The following is a 22849-nucleotide window of genomic DNA, read 5'->3' as shown; positions in this document are numbered from 1 at the left end:
ATTGCTTGCCTTTTTGTTGTTCTGTTTCAAGGTTTCCATCAATCTTCTCCCAATATGTTTACATTCAATACTATACTTAAAAAGCTTTCTCAGTATTATTCATCTACTTATTTTATTCAAATTATTTCACACTTTAATTTTTTATATTTATATATTAATTTTATTTAAATAATATATACATTATACTAATTTTTATATTAAATTCATTAATCTGATATTTCTATGGTATAAAGTGTATTTGGGGTGGGAAAAATCTAATTTAATTGACTTTTCAAGATAGTCAACCACTGATTGATCAACTGACTAAAAATTATTTCTTTTCACATTGATTTTTAAACATTTCATTTATCATTCACCAAATATTCAAAATTAAATCAGAATTTCCTATCTTTGTGTTAGTGCTATATTTTTCCAATTATTGCAGATCAAAAGCACATTTAGATATCTCGTAATGTCGGTCCCACTCTTCCTTATTTTGTTACGTGAGTCACTTAGTTGTCAGAGAAATTTAATTGGCTTTTTGTTGGTAATTTCATTAAAGCTAGATGCTAAGGAATTGGAAATTATATACTGTTTTTCATTATCTTTTCTAACTGATTAATTCTAATAAAATGAAAATAAATACAGCATTGTCAGCTTACTAACTTACATTATTATTTTTATTCTTTGTTTTTTTAATTTTATTATTTTCCATTTTCCCAGTTGATTATTTTGTTGTTTCATTAGACAATTATACTATCTTCTTTTACTCTTGTTTCTTCTTTCATTGGCTAGAATTTTTAGAATAATGTAAAATTTTAGTGAAAACAGCAAGTATACTTAGCTTCTTTCTGATTTTAATAGGAATGCCTCCAAAGTGAGATTAAGAAGGATGCTGGCTACTAGTATGAGACTAAATTTTGTTTAAAATTCCAAGAGTTGAATTATACTTTCATCAACTTTTAGCACCCATAGAATCAGTTTTGCCTCTTGGACTAATATTAAGCCTTCCTGGAAATAAGCCCACATGGCCAAGTTGTATTTTCAAACAGAGTATTGGAAAGTATTTTAATTAAGCCTGCGGTATCTATATTCACAAGTAAAAGTGGTCATGTCAGATTCTGGTTTAAAGATCATGCTTTTTAAAGTGAGTAAAAAGCTTCCCATCATTCCTCAAAAATACTTTACATAATGTGAGAATAATCTGGTCTTTAAAAGTTTGAAAGAACTAACTCATTAGATAGCTTGGGGCCTTTTTTAGAGCTAATCTTTGACATTTTTTCCAAATTATTTTATGGTTATTATACTTTCAGGTTTTCTATTTCTCCTTGGCTCAAGTTTGCAATTTCTATTTGCCAAGGAAACATTGTTTAACTAGAATTTTTAAGTGTTATGGCTATGTATTTACACATATTTTTCTCATATTTTTAAACTAGCCTTATCTAAGGTAATAGATTATCCCATTCCTAAGCCTGCACAGCATTACTAATATTTTATTAAATTTTTTTAAAACTAGTTTTTCAGTTAAAGATGTTTTTCAGATTTAGATGTTTAACTATTTTTTTTTTCTTAAGATTTTGGATTTACTTGCCAATTCTGCTCTTCAATTAATTTATTTTGATTTACATCTCTGATCTTCCTAGCAGTAAGACCTCTTAAGAAAGAATATTTTATTCTTTTGTATTTTAAACCCAAATACAAAGGCCACAGAGATGCTGGTCTTTCCTGTTTTAAATACTCTCAGTGTTATACATTTCTTTATGATGCTTTATAATTATACATTTATTGGGGTGACTGATTAATCTGTGTTTCTCTCACAAGACTACAAATACCAAGAGGGCAGAAATTATATGTGTGTTCCTTACTAGTGAACACACAGGGCCTATAGTGGGTGGATGGCAACAACCATGTGTTGACAGAATGGATGAAAAACAAGATCAGAATGAGAAATACAATCTAGCCCTCTCCCCCTTCCTTGGAGCTCACTGTTTGCCAGCACCAAACGTCCCACTTACCAGCCCGATAAGCAGCTGCTGGTGGTTGTCTTCCTCCTGGAAGAGAGGTGTTAATCTTGGCTCTGAAATTAAACAGAGTGATAGTCAAGCAGGGTGGTTTTGAGGAAATGACCAGAAGGAAGAGGCCTCAGTCTGGGCTTCCCTTCTCTGAGTCATTGGGAAAATATAACACTCTCCTGACAGGATGAAAACTTTTCTTTCAGTGCGACCCTGTCCTACATGCTGCAACTTATCACTCAGGTGGTATGCAGGGAGCACTGTGAACCAGAGAGAGGCACAGACTGAAAGAGAGAGAGAACGCAAGGAACACATTCCCAACACCAGTGCCCTCTGGCTTCAATTTCTCTTCAGTGTGGAGACATGTCACTGAGATCCTCTGCTTCACAGGAGACTAAACAACTCAGGTCCTCTCTTAAACCTAAGGAGTGGCAAACCCAGGAACAGGGACTGAGTGGAAGGATCACGTGACTTCCTTCTTTCTGACTCCAAGTTGTAGTTTATAGAATTACTGAGGTGAGGGGACCAGTCACCACAGTCAACTACTGTGGCAAATAATAACTGGCACAAGTTATTGGACTGAAAATGTAGTTAGACTGAGATGGAAAAGCGGCGTGTAAAGTTAAACCAAATGGCACTTTCTCCACCATGATTTGCACTGTACCAGCAAGACTGAAGGGGCAGGCAAACGCTGTCTCTAGGAAGACCTCCTAGAGCAAATTTATGCCCCATCTTCCTCTGCCAAAACCTGAGTCACAGTGCTGGTCAAGAGGTAGAACTGCCCTGGTTAGGGAGCTGAGGACTCCTTTCAGGGGGGCACAGATGCTTCTTGACTCCTTGGGATAAATCCTAACTGGATCCTACACAACCTTCATGATGAAAAATTCAAAACTAGAGCCCAGCAGTTTTCATGGTTGTTCCGCATTTCATAAAGAATGTTCTCTTCTGACAGTGACTTTCTTCCTAGGAAACTAGCACAAACAAAGAATGTGAGAGGAAGTTCCCTAAAGTGCATCAAGACAGAATGACTAGTAATAGATGCAAACGGCCCTGAAGTACAGGAACAGAAGGAGCTCTAACCAGACTTGGGAGCAGAAGATACAGAAACCTCAGCCAGACCAGTCACACGTCCCATACTACAAATCCCCGAGTGATGCAAGAAGGGGAGCCTGCAAGCATGTGCACACCCCTGGCTGACTGCTCCTGCCTGGGGTTGGTGGCAGAGCCCTGGCTTCAGGCCGGGACGACCCAGGGCTGCTCAGTGACTTCACTGCTCACGTGGGCTGTGTGCACAGCTGCAGGATGTGCAGCAAAGCACTGTATAAAATAATTTCCATTAGGGTCACCCAGCATATAACTAAACATCCAAGCCCATAAAACAACATAAAAATTACAGCTTAGGGAAAAAAAAGGGCAAGGCTGACCTTTAAGAGGTGTGAAAGAGTCCCACAGATAGATAGCTGGAGAGAGAATAGCTCTAGGCCAAGGGAAGTACACCCTGCAAGTACAGCCAGCGAGCATGTTAATTAGATCAGTTTACAGGGAAATAGGAGGAAAACCTACAGTCAGGGAGTCCTACAGCAAAAGCACATTCAGCAGCTGTTCCCAAAGGACCTGGTGCCAAGAGAGACATGGAAGGAACTGGGAGTCGCTCTGACAGGAAGATAGTAAAGGGTATTGCCTTCACTGAGCTAGTGGAAGTGATTTCCCGGCCAACCCACAGTGGGAGGAGGAATGGTGTCACAAACAAACAACTGACTGAAATCCAGAAGGCTTTATTACAGGTCTTTTCTTACCCAAATTCTTTGCCTGTAGGTTAGAAATCACCCTACAAGAAAAATTAGCCAATGTTATTCAGACAGGAAACATTAATAAAAAAAATAAAAAATAAAAACCCACAATACCATACAAAGATATTATCGTTTAAAAACCCATAAAACCACTGCAGAAACTGTTCTCAGGCTGCTGAAAACCTCAAAAACTTTAATCAACTTGGCAAAAGCCACATTAAGCAATTATAAAATCTCAAAACTCTTTAGTGCAAACAATGACGGTAATTTAGAACAATTGCAGCTCTCAGTTATTGGAAATAATGGGAACAGAAAATAGAACAGGGGTTGGAATGGGGCCTCGGCTTGTAGCACTCTGAGATGACTCATCTGCTCAGAAAACATGCTTTCAAAATAAGAGCAGGTTCACCAGCCGACTAACTCTTATTTAAAATCAACCCACTACTTGTACCCCCTCTAAAGCGCTCTATTAATAAGCGCTTTCATTACTACTTATTCCTTGAGTCATCCATCCCCAGGATGCAAATCTAAAAGGTTTAACATACAAACTTTTCCCACAAGAAACTCTAGCTCCAATCTCCAAAGCAGGGCTCGGTGGCTGCTGACAGCATCATCTCATTGAGAAGACAACAAAAGTAGTAAGCTACTTCCCTGAAAGGCAGCCAGCAAAGTAATCACAAAAGATAGCCATCTTATAGCTACAATAGTCCTTCATTTTACTTACTTTATTGCATTATCAAGAATATTTCTCACATACACCGTAGACCTTCTTTTTCCTGTTTTCTAGGAGTGAAAATACATCAGAGGTATGGAAGGTGAAGGTTTTGTGGGTGACATTTTTCACACTAAGGTCATAATACAATATAGTTAAGAGTTCAGAAAAAAAGGAGACTTTCTTTCAAGGTAATCACAACACCTAGATTCTTAAAAAATTGGCTTAAAAAACTTTTATTCTGAACCTATTACAAGTTTTCAGGGACCTGCAAGTCCAACTATATTTTATATATCAATACAATAACACTACGACTCTAGCCAACAATGCTGCAGAGAAGAGCTCACATACTCTTCACCCAGCCTCTCCCAGTGTTCACATCTTACATAAACAACAGTAGTGCAATACCCAAACCAGTGAGCATGCAGTTCTGCCATCTTATCACATGTATAGATTCACGTACGACAACGTACAACCATAATCCAGATACAGAACTGCTCCATCACCCCCAAGATCTCCCTTGTGTTACCCCTTTACAGGAGTCATATTCACTCTTTTGCTTTCAACCATTCCTAACCCGTCTGTCTGTGCTCAGTTGATCAGTTGTGTCCGACTCTTTCTCACTCTATGGATTGTAGCCAGCCAAGCTCCTCTGTCTATGAGATTTCCCAGGCAAGAATACTGGAATGGGTTGCCATTTCCTCCTCCAGGGGATCTTTCCCATCAAGGGATCAAACCCACGTCTCCTGCACTGGCAAGTGGACTCTTTACCACTAAACCATCAGGGAAGCCCTCCCTAATTTCTGCTGCTTCTGCTGCTGCTAAGTCGCTTCAGTCGTGTCCGACTCTGTGCGACCCCTAACTACTAGCAACCACAAATTTGGGAACCTATAGATTTTTTAAAATTACTTTTTAACTATGTAAGTAATGCAAGAACACATCTGAGACTTGAATGTGAATCCCACTTCTACTATGAATGTGTTGTGTGTGTCCCTTAACCTCTTTGCACTTTAATTTCCTCTTGAAGAGAAAGAGATCACAGAAAACCTTGGTCTGCCTACTGGGGATCAGCAGCACTAATGAACAGTGCTGGACCTAAGCCAGCTTTATGACATAAGGGTCTCACCTAACCTAATCTGCTGGGCTTCTTGCTCTCCTTTCAGGAACCCACACATACCTCTTCTGAGATCAGGTTGTGCCACTCTCTCCTGACCACGCTATTGTTATAGTGTAAGTGTGGCTTGGAGTACTTCACATATTCCAGGTTGGAGTTCAGTTTTTCCCAGTAGCCCTTAAAGCTATGCACCTGTAAGAGACAAAAACATCAGTGGGCTCGAGAAGCAGGTCCTGTGGCCTGAACTACATAGCACGGCCCATGCAGGCCTTCCTACAAAGCTCTCATGAGGCAGCATTTCTGACCATATACTTCCCACAAGGGATGGCAGTCTTGTCCCGACAGGAATTCTAAAACAGACTCAAAGAGGCTTGCCTCCCTCCCTTTCTTTTCAAGCCCCTTTTACACACAGAGAGAGCTGCTCACTTCCCTAAGCCAGTGTGACTCCCCCTGGGTGAAGGCTAAGCAGGGAAGCCTGCTTTGAACACATCAAGTCATTTCCTCCCCAGAGACCCATTCTGACTCAGGTTATATCAACAATGCCCTGTTCAGTGACAGAATAATCACAAGATTTGGATCACATGGAAGTATAGGTTTACTTTCCAGTTAAGTTTATTTATTTCCAAAGGGTCTTTTTCAAAACTCAAGAATCAGAATGCTGAAGTGAACTCCTTTCACACTCAGTTGTCAATTACTTCAAAATGGAATTAGCTGGCAACCATCTCCCTCTAGGTTTTTGACATATTGATATCACTGTACTAGCCCGAAGCAAAAAATATTCATTATGTTCATTTTAAAATAAAATGCTATAGTAACATATTTTTAATGTTAAAGGATATCCTGACAAAAAATTGTTTTTGCAAATTAATGAAGACAGATTCATGATACCTATTATCTTGCCAAAATATATGCATTTATAAAAGATTTGACTGGGATCAAGGGTGCAATGTGTGGCCAGGAAACAAAGTGACCTTAATGCCTACAGCAGGAACAGACTTGGCTGTATTACAAGGGAAAAAAAAAAGAGAACTTTAAAAAAATGCCCCATCAAGAAAAATGCCCTTTGTTAAGTAATAGCACATCACCCAAATTCTTATTGAAAGCACAGTCACAAGTGGCTTAAAATGGATACCGGTATCAGGAAAGTGCGTTACATAACAAAACGAACTTGCTATTTCAGAAGCTTGAAAGGCCTGTCCAGCCAACACCCATTTTCACAGAGACAGGAAGAGCTATGTCCAAGAAATTGTCATTTCCAGAGGAAATCGGAAACCAGGAGTCAGGTCCACACCTGACCTACCTCTCTTACCTTCCCTTTCCCTGTCCGTGCGCTGATAGTGGATGCACCTTTGCCCACCATTTTGTCTCCCTTATATTGCAAGCAAACCCTGGAGACAACTGACAGAATGAGGACCCTGACAGGAAGTCGCTACAGCTTTTCTTGCTGCAGCTATTCTACATCTGAGTTTAGGCTGCTGCTGCTGCTGCTGCTGCTACTGCTGCTAAGTCACTTCAGTCGTGTCCGACTCTGTGCGACCCCACAGACGGCAGCCCACCAGGCTCCCCCGTCCCTGGGATTCTCCAGGCAAGAACACTGGAGTGGGTTGCTATTTCCTTCTCCAATGCATGAAAGTAAAAAGTCAAAGTGAAGTTGCTCAGTCGTGTCCAACTCTTCGCGACCCCATGGACTGCAGCCCACCAGGCTCCTCCATCCATGGGGTTTTCCAGGCAAGAGTACTGGAGTAGGGTGCCATCGCCTTCTCCAACTAGTGCCCAAAGCCAGCAAATTAACTGGTGCGGTGGTGCCATCTAGTGGTCAGTTAGGCATCTAGTTCTGCCTGCTTTGCATTGGAGCCCCGCTGCTCGGTCCACCCAACCTTGCCCACCGATGAGACGGGAGGAAGGAATGATGATGGCCTACCTGGGCAAGCCCCTCTTCCCCTCAGGCCAACGGCATCCTTCTGTCAGAAGACCCTATTTTCATACTCACACTGCGGCTCCCAAACTACCTTCCTCTCACCCTCACCCCATTAAAAAAGTCCTTTTCCTCATAACCTTGTCTTAGTTGAGAACAGGCAGATAAAACAAGTCCAAGGACATGTTTGAGGCGGTCCTGAGTCTAATGATTGTATGTAAAACAGAGTGTGTGTTCTTATGAGCACTTTTCTGGGATGAAGGTCTAGAGCTTATATCCATTTCAAAGGAATCCATAGCTTAAAATAGTTAAAACTACTGAGGTAGAAGGGAACATTAAGTTTTAAAACAATAACTTACATTTAAATAAGGGTAGCCAAAAGCCCCAGAAATATTTTAATATTTGTAGGTCTATTTAATATGGGTCGGAGAAGGCAACCCTTCTCCAGGCCTCCAACTCCCAGGATGGAGGGGCCTGGTGGGCTGCAGTCCATGTGGTCTGGAAGAGTCGGACACGACTGAGTGACTTCACTTTCACTTTTCACTTTCATGCATTGGAGAAGGAAATAGCAACCCACTCCAGTGTTCTTGCCTGGAGAATCCCAGGGACGGGGGAGCCTGGTGGGCTGCTGTCTATGGGGTCGCACAGAGTCGGACACGACTGAAGCGACTTAGCAGCAGCAGCAGCATTTAATACGGGTAGGTGACTGAAGGAGGTCTCTGGGCTGGATGTTACGATATGGATATTGAGAGAGCGCAAACAGTTAATGGCCTATGTCACTACTTGGTATCTACTAGATAAGGAGGCAATTTTTTAAGCTATGAAAATTCACGAAGATCATTATAAATTGGGAGGTCTATTTGGAAGTCTGTGCTTAGTCACTCAGTCATATCCAACTCTGTGATCCCATGGACTGTAGCCTGCCAGGCTCCTCTGTCCATGGGGATTCTCCAGGCAAGAATACTGGAGTGGGTTGCCATGCCCTCCTCCAGGGGATCTTGCCAAGCCAGTATCGAACCCAGGTCTCCCACACTGTAGGCAGATTCTTTACCATCTGAGCCACCAGGGAAGCCCAAGAATACTGGAGTGGATAACCTATCCCTTCTCCAGGGGATCTTCCCGACCCAGGAATTGAACCGGGGTCTCCTGAACTGCAGGTGAATTCTTTACCAGCTGAGCTACAAGGGAAGCCCATTTGGAAGTCTTGGAAATAGATAAGACCCAGAAGATGAAAATGGATACATAAGTGAAAAGTGAAGAGAGGATGTTCCAGGTGCAGCTCCCAGGAAATGAGCAAAGATTCAGACCATAGACAGAGCTTTAGAAAAAGTAGAGAAAACAAGCCACGGCACTTCAATCTCTGCAGTGAATATATCTGCCCCTAGTGTATGACTGCCAACCTCAGTAACCACCTGGGTCCCATTCCCTAGACTCCTACTGGTGTGGACTGTGACCTGGGCCTCATGAGTTTTAGACATTCCCCAGGCATGTCTAGTGTTCAACCTGGGCTGAGAACATGCTTGAGCACATCCAGGTCATGTCAGTCTCTTAGCCACTCTCGAAGGTTTTCATCTACATCTCTGGCTTAAAGGCTGATGAAGAACCACCTGCCTGAAGACTTGCAATTGTGTTGTGACTTAACAGGACATAGGGTTAGAGAGGAGGTTCAATCTAACCTTCAAAGAGTCTTCAAATGCCAAAGTAACACCAGCACATTCCTTGACCCAGAGAGTAAAAGAAGCACCAAGGTAAAATGCCAGCTGTCATTACATAGTCTGGGGGGAAGAGGGCGTGGGAGCTACACAATCACACCCTACCGGCCAGCCCGGGAGCACAGAAAGACACTCCTCTCTGTCAGCCAGCATTTACGGCACTAGCTGAGTACTAAGCACCATATTCATCAGGGACAACAGGAGAGGAAAAGCCACAACAATCTAAGAAGCACATTGCCAGCTTCTTGAAAAGAGCTTATAATGCTTTCAAATACACAAAAATGCTTTATAAGAAAATACTCATGAGTTTAGCTACTTCTGGAAGACTCTGGTGTTAGAAGCCATCAGATCCTTAAGGAATGACCCAGGAGCATTTCCCTATACAAGGGACAGTTTTACATTTTGATTTTGAAGGAAGGAGAATTATTCAAGTCTCTTCTTGAGAAATAATCTTAATTTGACTTTTAGGTTGACATGAAATAATTACCAAATGTAGCCCACCACAACTAATATTAATTGAAAAATAGGACTAAAGGGTTATATTAAGAGACTGTTTTCCACTTATGTGGGAAATAAATTTGATTTTTTTCTCTTTAAAAAAGAAGTACCAAGAAAGGAAAAAAAAAAAAAAAAGCACTGTGGTACTTATTGACTCATCTGCAAGTTACTATCAGGAAAAAAATATCTGCTTCTCATTTCTTAAAGGCCTTCTGGCTTTGATCCTACATCTGCTGATTAACCAGCATCTTCTTTCACAGAAGAGGAAGCCAACTTCACCCTTCATGCCAGGGCTCAACTAGTAAAGGTAAAGCATCAAACTTGTCTCGTCAGTGGATACTATCTCAGTATCAGCTTTTACTTGCAGCCCAGAGAAACACAGTGGCCCACTACCTCCAGTACAAACAGAATAAAATAGAAACATCTATGTGTCCATAAAGCTAGCAAGGTACAATACTAAGCCAAGATGCTCTAAACAGGGCCATCCATACAAGGACAGTGACTTTAACTCCTGAGGCTTCCTGCTAGGAAGGCCACATGTGGTATGTGCAAATTCTCCTATTTACAAGTGGACTTCCTCCTTCTTCCCAACATTTAGTAAAAAGCTCTCTCTTCTCTTCCCAGCTGGGTAGTACTCATTTTTAATGGGATGTGACTTTTAATGTAATTTACTAAATATGCCTCTAAACTATTACATCTCACAATCAGCTTGTATCTTAAGAAATCCCATGCTAAGATAGTTTCCTAGTCTCAACCTTAAGAATTAAACATTCTGTTCTCAACCAAACTACGAACAAAAGCAGCATAGTCGAATGACTGGCAGAAGAGAAAGAAAAACAGGAATCCTTGACCAGGTCTGTTTCTCAATTTCCATATCTGGGAAGTAAACTGAAGGTACTCCTATCTCTACAGATAATGACAGAAATAAATTTTCCAGGCTGGTGTGCTGTCTCTAACAAGTAGTGTTTCTTTGGACCATTATAAAATTATGTTTCTACAATCTTAATTGAACTTGCTATAATTCTCTGCCTCTAAAAATACACTATATAGGAATAACTTGTGTTTTTCCTCTCCAACAGTCTATTGACAAAATTCTTCACTTCTGGTCACCAAATTACTTCTGGTGGATTTCTTCCTCCACATTCATCAATTCTCCAGTGCCAGCAAGGTGTCCTACGATTATCAGACCCCACAGGTTGAGGACTCCGTCCCAAAAGGCTGCCCCCTTTTCAAATGTTGATCTCAAGTCCAGGTTGCTGCCTGTGATTCTGACCAACTGCCTATCAATCCGAGGTTCCCAGCGCCCCCTTCATGGGTTCTATAATATGTTACAGTGGTTCTGAACTCAGGAATACAGTTTACTTCCTATATGCCAGTTGATTATAAATGGATACAACTCAGTAATAGCCAGACTGAAGAGATGTGTAGGGCAGGAATGGGCTCTGAGCTTCCATGTCCTCTTCGGGTGCACCACCCCGACCCCTGCACCTCCATATATTCATCCAACCCATTAAATCTCTGAAAGATTCAACTAGGGTTCTTTATGAAGGCTCCATCACACAGGCACAATTGATTAAACCATTGACCATCAGTGACTGAACTCATCTCTAGCCATTCTAGCCTTGGAAGGTGGTGTTGGTAGAGGGCTGAAAGGGCCAACCCTCTAATCACATGGTCGGTTCTACTGGCAACCAGCTCCACCCTTAGGTGCTTTCCAAAAGTAACTTCATTGACAAACTCAGGTGTGGCTGAAAGGGGCTTGTTAGGAATAATAAGACCTTCTTTTCACCTTTGTGCTCTGCAGCTTTTTCAGGAACTGGAGCACTAAGCATTATAACAAAAGATCTCCCTATAGTTCTTATCACTTAGGAAATCACAAAGATTTTAGGAGCTCTGTGCCAGGAATCATGGAAGAAGATGAAAGATATATTTCTGGTTATATCACAAGATCACATATGTACAAACTAAACTTTGGAAAGTCAATATCTCACACGTAACCAATTGACATTTCTGGTAATACTACACTGTTGTCAAAGCAACAATTCTCATTTTTAAAAACTGTAAGTTGTTACGATTCAACACTTTGAGTTGCTAAGAAACATTTTCTTCAAGTGATGGTGGCCATCTGCACTGGAAGGGTAAAGGAAAAAAGGTGTCTTTTGTGCCTCACTAAAAGCTTAATTATGTTCACGCTTTGCCCAATTAAAACAGTATTTTTTAAACACTTTTTAAGTGTTTAAGAGAAGAAGCATAATCAAGTGAAAACCACTCTTTCTCCAATTTCTCAGGGGCATCCAGACCCCTGATGGACACTGCAGCAGCCCCCTCACTTAGAGTGGCCATAACTGGGAAAGGGCTTGAAGTCCTTCTCCTTCCCAGTCTCTGGGTCAGATAGTTAATAGTCACAACACAAATGGTTAAATTAAAGCCTTCCTTACTGTATAAAATGAAACTAAAGATGTCTGGCTTAAAAATACTTTAATGAAAATACTCCATTTCTCCATTCTTGATATTCAAGTAAACTATTGTTTCTACTTTTTTTTTTTAATTCTTACATGACTTCCTGTGGAAGGGATTAAATCATTCTTAGGAAGGCCATTCTCAATGACATTCCTTTTAAGGTTTTAAAGTGCAGATCTTGTTTTAAAATACTTTTTTGTTTCATTTTTTAAAATTCTTTTGGAAACCATTCTATAAAGGAAACCTTTTGTCTTTCAGATGATAGACTGGTATAAACCAATTAAATTCAATGTCCATATATTAAACATCTATAAAGTACTCCACTTCACACTAAAATTATTTGCACGAAGACCAGAAGGAAAGTGCTCGTCTAGTTTCATTTTGTCCTTCCTTCTCCAGACTCCTTATCAGGGCAGTCATCTTACAAGCAGAATGGAAGCAAGTGTGCTCAGAGCAGACAGGGGTCCCTTGGGCCTCATGGAAAATCCAGCAGCAAGCATACCTTCAAAAGGTAACTTGTGATTCAGGTTAAGGGTGCTCAGAGCCAACTCCTATCAGGGAAGCTGCAAGAATTGTCACATAACAGGCTAGGGAGGGAGGAAAAGTAGGGGGGATATGCTACTACAACAAGATCCATTGCAATATAATTGGGCTGGAACCCTCGGTAGAAGTAGGTCAAAGGCAGCTGCTTATAGTGAGAGGTATTATGCAGGCAGAGATGGGGAAACAAATGAGAGCTGTGAGGGCCAAGTGTCTTGTGAACTGAAAGATTCGATAAATTATGGGGTTGGGGGAGAGGGGCAGGAGCTGGCCAAACCAAACCCAGTACCATCTTCTCCTGAGTCCCTCGGCATTCCTATGGCTTCCCTGATGCATCATGTTTGCATGGAAAGGACAGTGAAGAGATCTACAGCTCAAACTTGTCCTATGTAATACTTCTGACTCGTATATGAAAACATGTAGCATCTCGGAAGAACTCCCAAGCATGTTTGGGAACAGTTAATGGGAAATAACTCTCTGCAGAGCCAAATGCTAAAGACAACTGGGGAGAGTATAAAAAAGAGAGGAAAAGGCAAAGTGAATAACAAAGAAGGAAATAAATGAACTACATAAAAAAAAATTTTTTACGCACATACACACACACACACACAAAGTTAGAGAGTGCAAAAATAAGCTAGCTTGCTCCCAAGCAAAGACAAATTGTATTCTTAGAATAAATCAGTGGGTAAAAATCTTGAGAACCTTCCCATCAGTGTTTTATACTTAATTTTTTAAATGAAAATATACAATGTTGGTAAGGTTATAGTAAAACTGATAAACCAATAAATCCCTTATAATACTATAAATTATCACAACATTGTTTGAATATGAGTTTGGCAATAAAAATCAAAGGCTCTAAAAATTGTCATGGCCTTTCACTCAGTAATACTCCTGGGCATTTAACCTTAGAGGAATAAATAAACAACACACGCACACACACACGCACACACACACACACCAAGAAAAACCTACATAAAAGTATTCACTGCCAAATTATTTTTAATAGCAAATATAATTTTTTCAGTGGGGGCTAGAGACAAACTAAATGTCTCAAAATGGAAGAATGATTAAGTAAACTAAGACACACCAACACAGTGGAAACCTATGGAGTTATAAATCATAATTATAAAATTATAAATCATAATTATGAAAATTATGAAGTTTATGTACCAACATTAAAATGTGTGTGATATACTATAATTCATAATCTTTATTAAATATCACTAGATAGCCAGTTCTACTAGGCAAAATATGCGCACCTGTGACAAAGACCAAGAGGAAATGGGGCAAATAGACAGTTATGTTAGAAATTAAAGAACTGTGGGTGACATTCCTCTCTTCTAAAAATTCCTTCACTGGTTTATTGCGTGTGCATTAAACACATTCTGGATTTGTTGAACTAGTGGTAAAAGCAAAAACAATAAAATTAAAGGATGGAGGTTCTTAATAAGAATCTTTTAAGCTATTAATCAAACTTTTCTTTTACATCATTTTCCTGCTTTTGTAGATCTTCAAAGTTGTCTCACATTGCTGCCTAGAAACCTCTCTTATCCATCTCCACTTAAAGGATGCTTGAAGTCCAAAACCAGGAACCACTAAACTGGCCCCAGTTGGCCCTCTCTCACCCCCAGGGCATCACCATGACCTCAAACGCCCACAACTTCCCCCCAGCTTCCTGGGCCTGGCCTGCTCTTCATGGATTCAAAAGAATCAAATGTAAATACCAAGAGGCACACTGGGCTGCCTGCTGCCAAAAGTTGAGATTTCCCAGCACACAGCAAGCTATAATTAACAGGAGGCAGTGCCAAAAACAACAAAGGAGCTTCAAGGAAACTGCTAAAATACTCCCCAGTTTTTAACAACATACACATTCTTTTCTACTCACCCACCTTACCCCACCCTCCCCATTGTCTTAGAAACTCCTGTGAAACCACCAGACTGTAGAGAGACACTAACGCTGTCGCTTGGCGGGCAGGAAGAAGGTGCTCTGAGACCACAGAGACAGGCTGAACAGGCCACTCTTAAGAAGCAGAAAGCCCGCTCTCAGAACCAGAAGGAAACTAGATAATCCCAGCCCAGGTTACTTAATGGTTTTAAGATTCTGTGGTGTGTGTGTGTGTGTGTGTGCGTGTGTGTGTGTGTTGAGGGGGTGACAAAGTAAATGAAGAGAAAAAAAACCCACAGCTCTCAGGTCCTCTAGAGAAGATTGAGAGGACTTCCTCCAGCGTGGACTGGCTTCAAGCACAGTGGAAAGTATGACTTCTACATGCTTCGTATTCTCTGTCTTCAGAAAACCTCCCTCTTTAAAGAGCACTCCTAAGAATTGCCCTGATACCTTCCTTAGAAACTACCACGTAGGAAGGACTAACCAGCCTTACCCCTCAGCCCACCCTCCCCCGATAGTTTACAATCCCTTCTGGAACCGCCATGACGTTTGGGGCAGGTGACTGTGGAGGCCAGCAAGGAAGCCATGCAGGCCTGGGCTTTTGTCTCTCTGTAAGCACTTACCTTCATAAGAGGCAACGGAATCTCTTCTGTCACAAGGGTTATTCCAGGAATTTCCTGTGGAGGGGGGAAACACACACAACTGCTGAACGTATCAACTACCACCAGCCCGAGCCTTCAGGAAGTGTTTTCTGTGCACACAGAAGCTGAGGGCAGCTCCCAGTTTGCTAACCTCTACTTTAAATAAACCTTGGGGTTTATAAATACTAGTGAACACAGCCTATCTCTTACCTCAGGAAGGAAATATTCTGTAAAGTTACAGTTATGATAGTTGACAGTATCACTAAAGGAAAGAATAAGACTACTATGAAGAAACAGAATAATGTATTATTTATACATTTCCATTTAAGAACAAAGGAGGCAAATTACATTTGCACCATCAAGTATGATGATAAGGCGGACACTTTCTTCTTTTTTTTTTTTTTTTACTCCTTTCTCCCTCTTCCCCTTCATTTAAATATATTATCGTTGATTCCCATCTCACTAATGGGATTCTTTCCTCCAACATAATTTCAGAAATAAGAGATCTCCATAAAGAGTTTATACAGCACAATCACCATGGCAAATGTGCAAGAGGCAATTCATATCAGGAAATCCAAATAATAACATTCTTCTAACTCATGAGCATTACAACAAAAATTTAAACAAAAAGATAAACTGCCAAAATTGCCACTTATTTTGAAAAGAGTGGTTCCTTGTTGTTACTAATCTCTCAACTTGTCAATTCCTCTTTCATTTCCTAAAAAGAAAAGTAGATGATATATGGGAAAATAGAAATAAAATCTAGTATTTGTTGAGAACTCAAATGTCCTGGGTTTCATTAACATACAATATTCCTGAGAAAAATAGCATCACAGGGATGGAGAAATAAATTTTCAGAACATTCAAGCAACTGAGATCTTCACTTGACAGGAGAAAGCCTTTTTAAAGAATCTATATGTGCTTCACTTATCACTACTCAGGAACAGAAATTTCACTAGTTTTAGGTTATAAATAGCATCTTAAAATAGGCACAACAGGCCTCATTGTCTGCAAAGCATAATGCAGGATTATCTATGTGTAAGAGCACAATATTTTCTAGTATCTTAAAAAATCCAATTCAGCTATTTACAGAAATAATTTATTTCCATATAGTAATAGAAGTATGTATAATAGAAGTATGAATTAAAATTTTCTATTGTGGCAAGTATTTATTAAGGGTATAGCATTAAGAGCATATGCAGATTAGAGAAAAGTAAATGATTTATATCAATGCTAAAATCAAATCATAGGATCATAGAATTTCAGAACTAGGAAAGACCTTTAAGGTAACATACTCTAACCACAAGAACTTTAAAGCAACGTGGTAAACCCTAATATAAGCTCTGTGCAGTGGTTTAACTGGGTTTTTTCATATTTTTCATATTGTATTTCTCATAGGACTTCCTGATGTCACTCTATGTGTCCACAAAGTTCCTCTGCCCCACAAAAAAGGAGAAATACAAATGTGAAGAACTGTCTGTCAGGGTGACAGTCACACAACATCCCAACTAACATATTCTCAACCCTGGGAACTAGAGGTCCTGTTTAGTCTCCCAGACACTGAACACAGGATAGTGACAGCCAGCATTGGTGGCGAGGGGAGGAAGCTGAAATGTACATTTCCTGCTTCTGGCCAGGATGGAGGTGGGGGTTAACCTGCAAACTTCCTGCCACCTTACCACAGAGTTTGCACGTTTGAAGAACCCTTGTTCTTCAAACAGTGAGGACCTGGAGAAGAAACAAGCTCAGATCTTCCCTTATAACTTCACAACGAGGCATGAAAGTTTAACAACTCTAACAGTGAGAGACAAGAAGAAAGGGCCTTTGGGAAAACACTTCCATTGTGTATGTCAAAAATTCAGAAATTCATCAAACATGGGACTTCCCTGGCTGGAAGACTAGTGATTAAGTCTTCCCTAGTGGTTAAGACTCCATGCTTCCACTGCACAGGGCACAGCTTCGATCCCTGGTAGGGGGAACTAGGATCCTACATACTGCATGACAGGGCCACCACCAAAAAAATTAAAAATCAAACACATCTGAAAGGCCTTTTTAAAGGATTAAATTTAGATAGTTTTAAAGCAAAATGGGAAGTTATACAGTTTATCCTAGTACTTATTTTCCAGTGTCTCCTGGAATAAATTTATTTTTCTAAATGCCTTGTTGATACAAACCGCTGCCTCAAGAGTAAGCACACAGTAGTTCTAACATCTAAACATGTAAGGAGGAGAGGCAGAACCTTTTTCAGGGGCAGCCTGTACATGGGTTTCACTTCTGATCCAACAAAGTTCAGTTTATTGAACCACATTCAAGAGAAAATGAACAATATTTTCTCCTGTGACACTTCTTCCCAACTAAAAGGAAGGGAGTCTGGACCAACAGGAAGAAAACGATGAATGGGGTGAATTTGCTTAAGATTACTGACTTTAACTGATCTTGACACTCTAGAGTTATCACAGCTTTTCTTCCTAAGGCTGGGGGAAAAGTTTATGAAGGTGCTAATCTACTAAGTAAACAGAGTGGCTGTGAATAACAGCAGTGGTCCAGCCGCTGCTCATTTATAAAATCCTAAGATTTTTTTTCATCTACTTCCGCTGCTAAAAAATCTTTAAAAACTGAAACAATTTGAAGATGATAGAAGCTTCATTCTGCTTGGTAGTAGGAAGAGTAACACATACACTGTATCTTCTCCTTTAATTCTAGAGTTTTAGGTTAAAGACATTTGGCCAACAGTAACAATTCACTGTCTTTCTTCTGCCAGAAATCCCCAATTCAGATCCTTATGGGGGCTTCCCTGATAGCTCAGTTGGTAAAGAATCTGCCCGCAATGCAGGAGACCCCAGTTTGATTCTTGGGTTGGGAAGATCCGCTGGAGAAGGGGTAGGCTACCCACTCCAGTATTCCTGGGCTTCCCTTATGGCTCAGCTGGTAAAGAATCCACCTGCAATGTGGTTCAATCCCTGGGTTGGGAAGATCCCCTGGAGAAGGGAATGGCTACCCACTCCAGTATTCTGGCCTGAAGAATTCCATGAACTGTATAGTCCACGGGGCCACAAACAGTTGGACACGACTGGGTGACTTTCACTTTCATTTTCAGATTCTTATGAGTCAAAATAGAAATGAAATCACGGCCTTGGTTACTGAGACAAGGACGTCCTACAACTGACCCACAACTGCGAATCAATTTTAATTACACAAGGAATATATAAAGTGTTAACTTACTGTATCCCAAGTGAGCAGTGAGGAATACGGCAAAAGCTTATCCATGTTACTTGTCTCGGGATAAATGCTCCAATATGAAGAAGCTGAGTAAGTTTGGGGAGGGGGAGACATGTTTTAATATGAAGAACAGGCAGTAGACTTTGTAATTCACCAAATCAAGCAAACCAACAAAAGTTTTCATTGCCTTATTCTTCATTCTCAAAAGGCTAATCATCACGGTTCTGTCTGCTGATTAAAATGTTCAGGTTTTACTTTTTACATTGAGAACAATTTTAAAAATTACTTGACATGTACATCTGTCCAAATGACATTATATCACTTCACACAGAACCAGCCAACACAATGCTGAGCATTACTTTTTAGTGGGAAAAAAAAAAAAATCACTGACAAGGTTATAGAATCAAGATCATGTCTTATATTTCATCAATCTCCAAGGAGTCACAGCTTCTTGCAAAACCACAAGAGAATGAAGTTTAATTAGCAGCTGACTACAATAGAGTTTAAAAATAAAATGCTTCTATCCAACATTTTGACATATTGAGGCCTTATCAATTTACTGCTTTCCCTTAAGCAAAAGGATCACGGATTCAATTTAACATGCACCATCAGAAACACCTACCAATTATAAATTCCTGAATGAGGTCAAATGAATGGCAGGCAGAGATGTTCTCAGAAATCCACTGAATAATCTTTAAAAAGTAAGAAGACAATTCCGTTGGTATTTAAATCTAAACTGTGCCCTCCCACTACCAAAGAAGTACAAGATATGTATGAATCTTTTAAAGTGTGATATCTATTTTAGAATCGCCTAGGAATACACTCACTTCTACCTAACCCAAAGCTGCGTGGGTAAAACAGCACTATAAATGAGGTCCTCTTCATACATCATTTTAATAAACACCCTTGGCAGGGATGCAAATAAGTCTTCTTGAATCTAGTGTTTGTTTTTGCTGCTGCTGCTGCTGAGTCGCTTCAGTCATGTCTGGCTCTGTTCGACCCCATAGACGGCAGCCCACCAGGCTCCCCCATCCCTGGGATTTTCCAGGCAAGAACACTGGAGTGGGTTGCCATTTCCTTCTCCAATACATGAACATGAAAAGTGAAAGTGAAGTCGCTCAGTCTTGTCCGACTCTAGCGACCCCATGGACTGCAGCCCACCAGGCTCCTCCGTCTGTGGGATTTCCCAGGCAAAAGTATTGTATAATCCCCGTTATATCTACGATTCTCTCAATCAACCTCTATAACATCCTGCTGCAGAAACAAAACTCTTTGTTCCTGAACCTTAGAACTGCTGCTATGAGGTTTGACTAGCCATGGAGCCGCTCACATCTCTGATCCTGCCAATAAGTTGTTCTTATTTCCAAACGTATTCATGCTAGTTGTCTTACTTAGAACAATTAAATGTTTAAGTAACATTTATTATTTAATAATATTTAAATATGTAATAATATCATTAATATCATTAATTATTAATTGATCATGTTTAAATATTTGATTGTTTAAATGTGTTGTTTAAATATTATTAAATTTAAATATTATTTAAATGTTTAAACAACTAGATATTTAAATACTATTTAAATCTTTAAATATTAATAAAATATCACCCCAGACAAGTGAAATATGGATACAAAAAGAATACTAGTGGGTAGGTTAACAGTTGAGTGCTTGGCTAGTAGGAAGCTGCTGTATGGCACAGGGAGCTCAGCTCAGTGCTCTGTGACGACCTTAAGGTCTGGGATAGGAAGTGGGGGGAAGGTTCCTGAGGGAGATGTGAGTATATGCATAGCTGATTCACTTTGTTGTCAGCAGGAACTAACACAACACTGTACAGAAATTATACTCCAATTTGAAAAAAAGAAGATAAAGCTGAAAAAATAAAATGCTCAAAATACAGCTCAAAGAGACAAAAAGTTGGTATAAAGATGAAAGAGAAATTGAGACATGGAACACAAAGCAAGAAGGTCCAAAATACAGCTAATAAGGATTACAGAAATAAATCAGAGGTAGAATGAAGGAGAGATAATAGTCAAAGACATATTGGTAGAGAATTTTCCATAATGAAAAATCATTAGACTAGTTTGCAATAGAACCCTAAATCCTAAAGAAGATACATAACACAAATCCACAGCTAATACATTGAAATGAAATGACAGAATACACAAGATGATATAAAAATCTTAAAATGTGTATCTGAAAAGGGGCAGCAGACAGCAGACTTTTGACTGGTTACAACAGATGTCACAGATGACCAAATACTACTTTCTTTCTTTTTTTTTTTTCATTTAACCTCCCTCCCTATTCCACCCCTCCAGGCTGACACAGAGCCCCTCTTTCCGTTTCCTAAGCCATACATCAAATTCCCGTTGGCTATCTACTTCACATATGGAAGTGTAAGTTTCCTTGTTACTCTTTCCATACATCTTACTCTCTCCTCCCCTCTCCCCATGTCCATAAGTCTATTCTCTATGTCTGTTTCTCCATTCTTGCCCTGTAAATAAATTCTTCAGTACTATTTCTCTAGATTCCGTATATATACATTAGAATATAGTATTTATATTTCTCTTTCTGACTCATTTCACTCTGTATAATAGGTTCTAGGTTCATCCACCTCATTAGAACTGATTCAAATGTATTCCTTTTTATGGCTGAGTAATATTCCATTGTGTAGATATACCACAACTTTATCCATTCATCTGTAGATGGACATCTAGCTTGCTTCCATGTTCTAGCTAATTGTAAATAGTGCTGCAGTGAACAATGGGATACATGTGTCTCTTTCAATTTTGGTTTCCTCAGGGTATATGCCTAGGAGTGGGATTGCTGGGTCATATGGTGGCTTTATTCCTAGTTTTTTAAGGAATCTCCATACCATCTTCCATAGTGGCTGTATCAATTTACATTCCCACCAACAGTGCAAGAGTGTTCCCTTTTCCCCACACCCTCTCCAGCATTTACTGTTTGTAGACTTCTTGATGAGGACCATTCTGACTGGTGTTAGGTGATATCTCATAGTTTTAATTTGCATTTCTCTAATAATGAGCAATGTTGAGCATCTTTTCATGTGTTTGTTAACCATCTGTATGTCTTCTTTGGAGAAATGTCTGTTTAGGTTTTCTTCCCACTTTTTGATTGGGTTGTTTGTTTTTCTAGCATTGAGTTGTATGAGCTGCTTGTATATTTTGGAAATTAATCCTTTGTCAGTTATTTCATTTGCTATTATTTTCTCCCATTCTGAGGGTTGTCTTTTCACCTTGTTTATGTGCTTTCCTTTGCTGTGCAAAAGCTTTTAAGTTTAATCAGGTCCCACTTGCTTACTTTTGTTTTTATTTCTGTTATTCTAGAAGGTGAGTCACAGAGGATCTTGCTTTGATTTATATCATTGAGTGTTCTGCCTATGTTTTCCTCTAAGAGTTCTATAGTTTCTGGTCTTATGTTTAGGTCTTTCATCCATTTTGAGTTTATCTTTGTGTATGGTGTTAGGAAGTGTTCTAACTTCATTCTTTTACATGTAGCTGTCCAGTTTTCCCAGCACCATTTGTTGAACAGACTGTCTTTGCCCCCATTGTATATTCTTGCCTCCTTTGTCAAAAATAAGGTTCCCATAGGTGCATGGGTTTATCTCTGGGTTTTCTATCTTGTTCCATTGGTCTATATTTCTGTTTTTGTGTCAGTACCATACTGTTTTGCTGACTGTAGCTTTATAGTATAATCTGAAGTCAGGAAGGTTGATTCCACCAGCACCAGTCTTCTTTCTCAAGACTGCTTTGGCTGTTTAAGGTCTTTTGTGTTTCCATATGAATTGTGAAATTTTTTGTTCTAGTTCTGTGAAAAATGCCATTGGTAATTTGATAGGGATCACATTAAATCTGTAGATTGCATTTGGTAGTACAGTCATTTTCACAATATTGACTCTTCCTACCCAGGAACAGAATATCTCTCCATCTGTTTATGTCACCTTTGACTTCTTTCTTTAGTGTCTTCTGTGTACAGTTCTTTTGTCTCCTTAGGTAAGTTAATTCCTAGATATTTAATTCTTTTTGTTGCAGTGGTGAATGGGATTGATTCCTTAATTTCTCTTTCTGATTTTTCATTGTTAGTATATAGAAATGCAAGTGATTTCTGTGTATTGATTTTGTATCCTGCAACTTTGCTAAATCCACTGATTAGCTCTAGTAATTTTCTGATACTATCTTTAGGGTTTTCTATGTACAGTATCAGGTCATCTGCAAACAGTGAGAGCTTTACTTCTGCTTTTCTGATCTGGATTCCTTTTATTTCTTTTTCTTCTCTGATTGCTGTAGCTAGGACTTCCAGAACTATGCTGAATAATAGTGGTGAAAGTGGACACCCATGTCTTGTTCCTGATCTT

General features: G+C 39.7%; 1 protein-coding gene across 4 annotated transcripts in view; it reads right to left on the bottom strand.

Annotated features, from left to right (window-relative positions):
* GSAP (gamma-secretase activating protein) overlaps nt 1-22849 on the bottom strand; it is an 88287-nt gene that overhangs the window by 16556 nt on the left and 48882 nt on the right. For 3 of the 4 annotated variants that reach the window (XM_068972381.1, XM_068972384.1, XM_068972383.1), the window contains 7 exons: nt 19100-19169; nt 18481-18563; nt 15241-15294; nt 5671-5799; nt 4506-4564; nt 3788-3819; nt 1995-2056 (listed from right to left, as the gene is read on the bottom strand). In XM_068972381.1, the coding sequence (XP_068828482.1) occupies nt 1995-2056; nt 3788-3819; nt 4506-4564; nt 5671-5799; nt 15241-15294; nt 18481-18563; nt 19100-19169 (489 nt within the window). The remainder of the gene's footprint in view (nt 1-1994; nt 2057-3787; nt 3820-4505; nt 4565-5670; nt 5800-15240; nt 15295-18480; nt 18564-19099; nt 19170-22849) is intronic. The other variant, XM_068972382.1, reaches the window with a different exon arrangement.

The sequence above is a fragment of the Capricornis sumatraensis genome, chromosome 5 (genome assembly GCF_032405125.1).
Source record: "Capricornis sumatraensis isolate serow.1 chromosome 5, serow.2, whole genome shotgun sequence".
Classification (NCBI taxonomy): Eukaryota; Metazoa; Chordata; class Mammalia; order Artiodactyla; family Bovidae; genus Capricornis; species Capricornis sumatraensis.
This window is presented reverse-complemented; position numbering and strand designations above follow the sequence as displayed.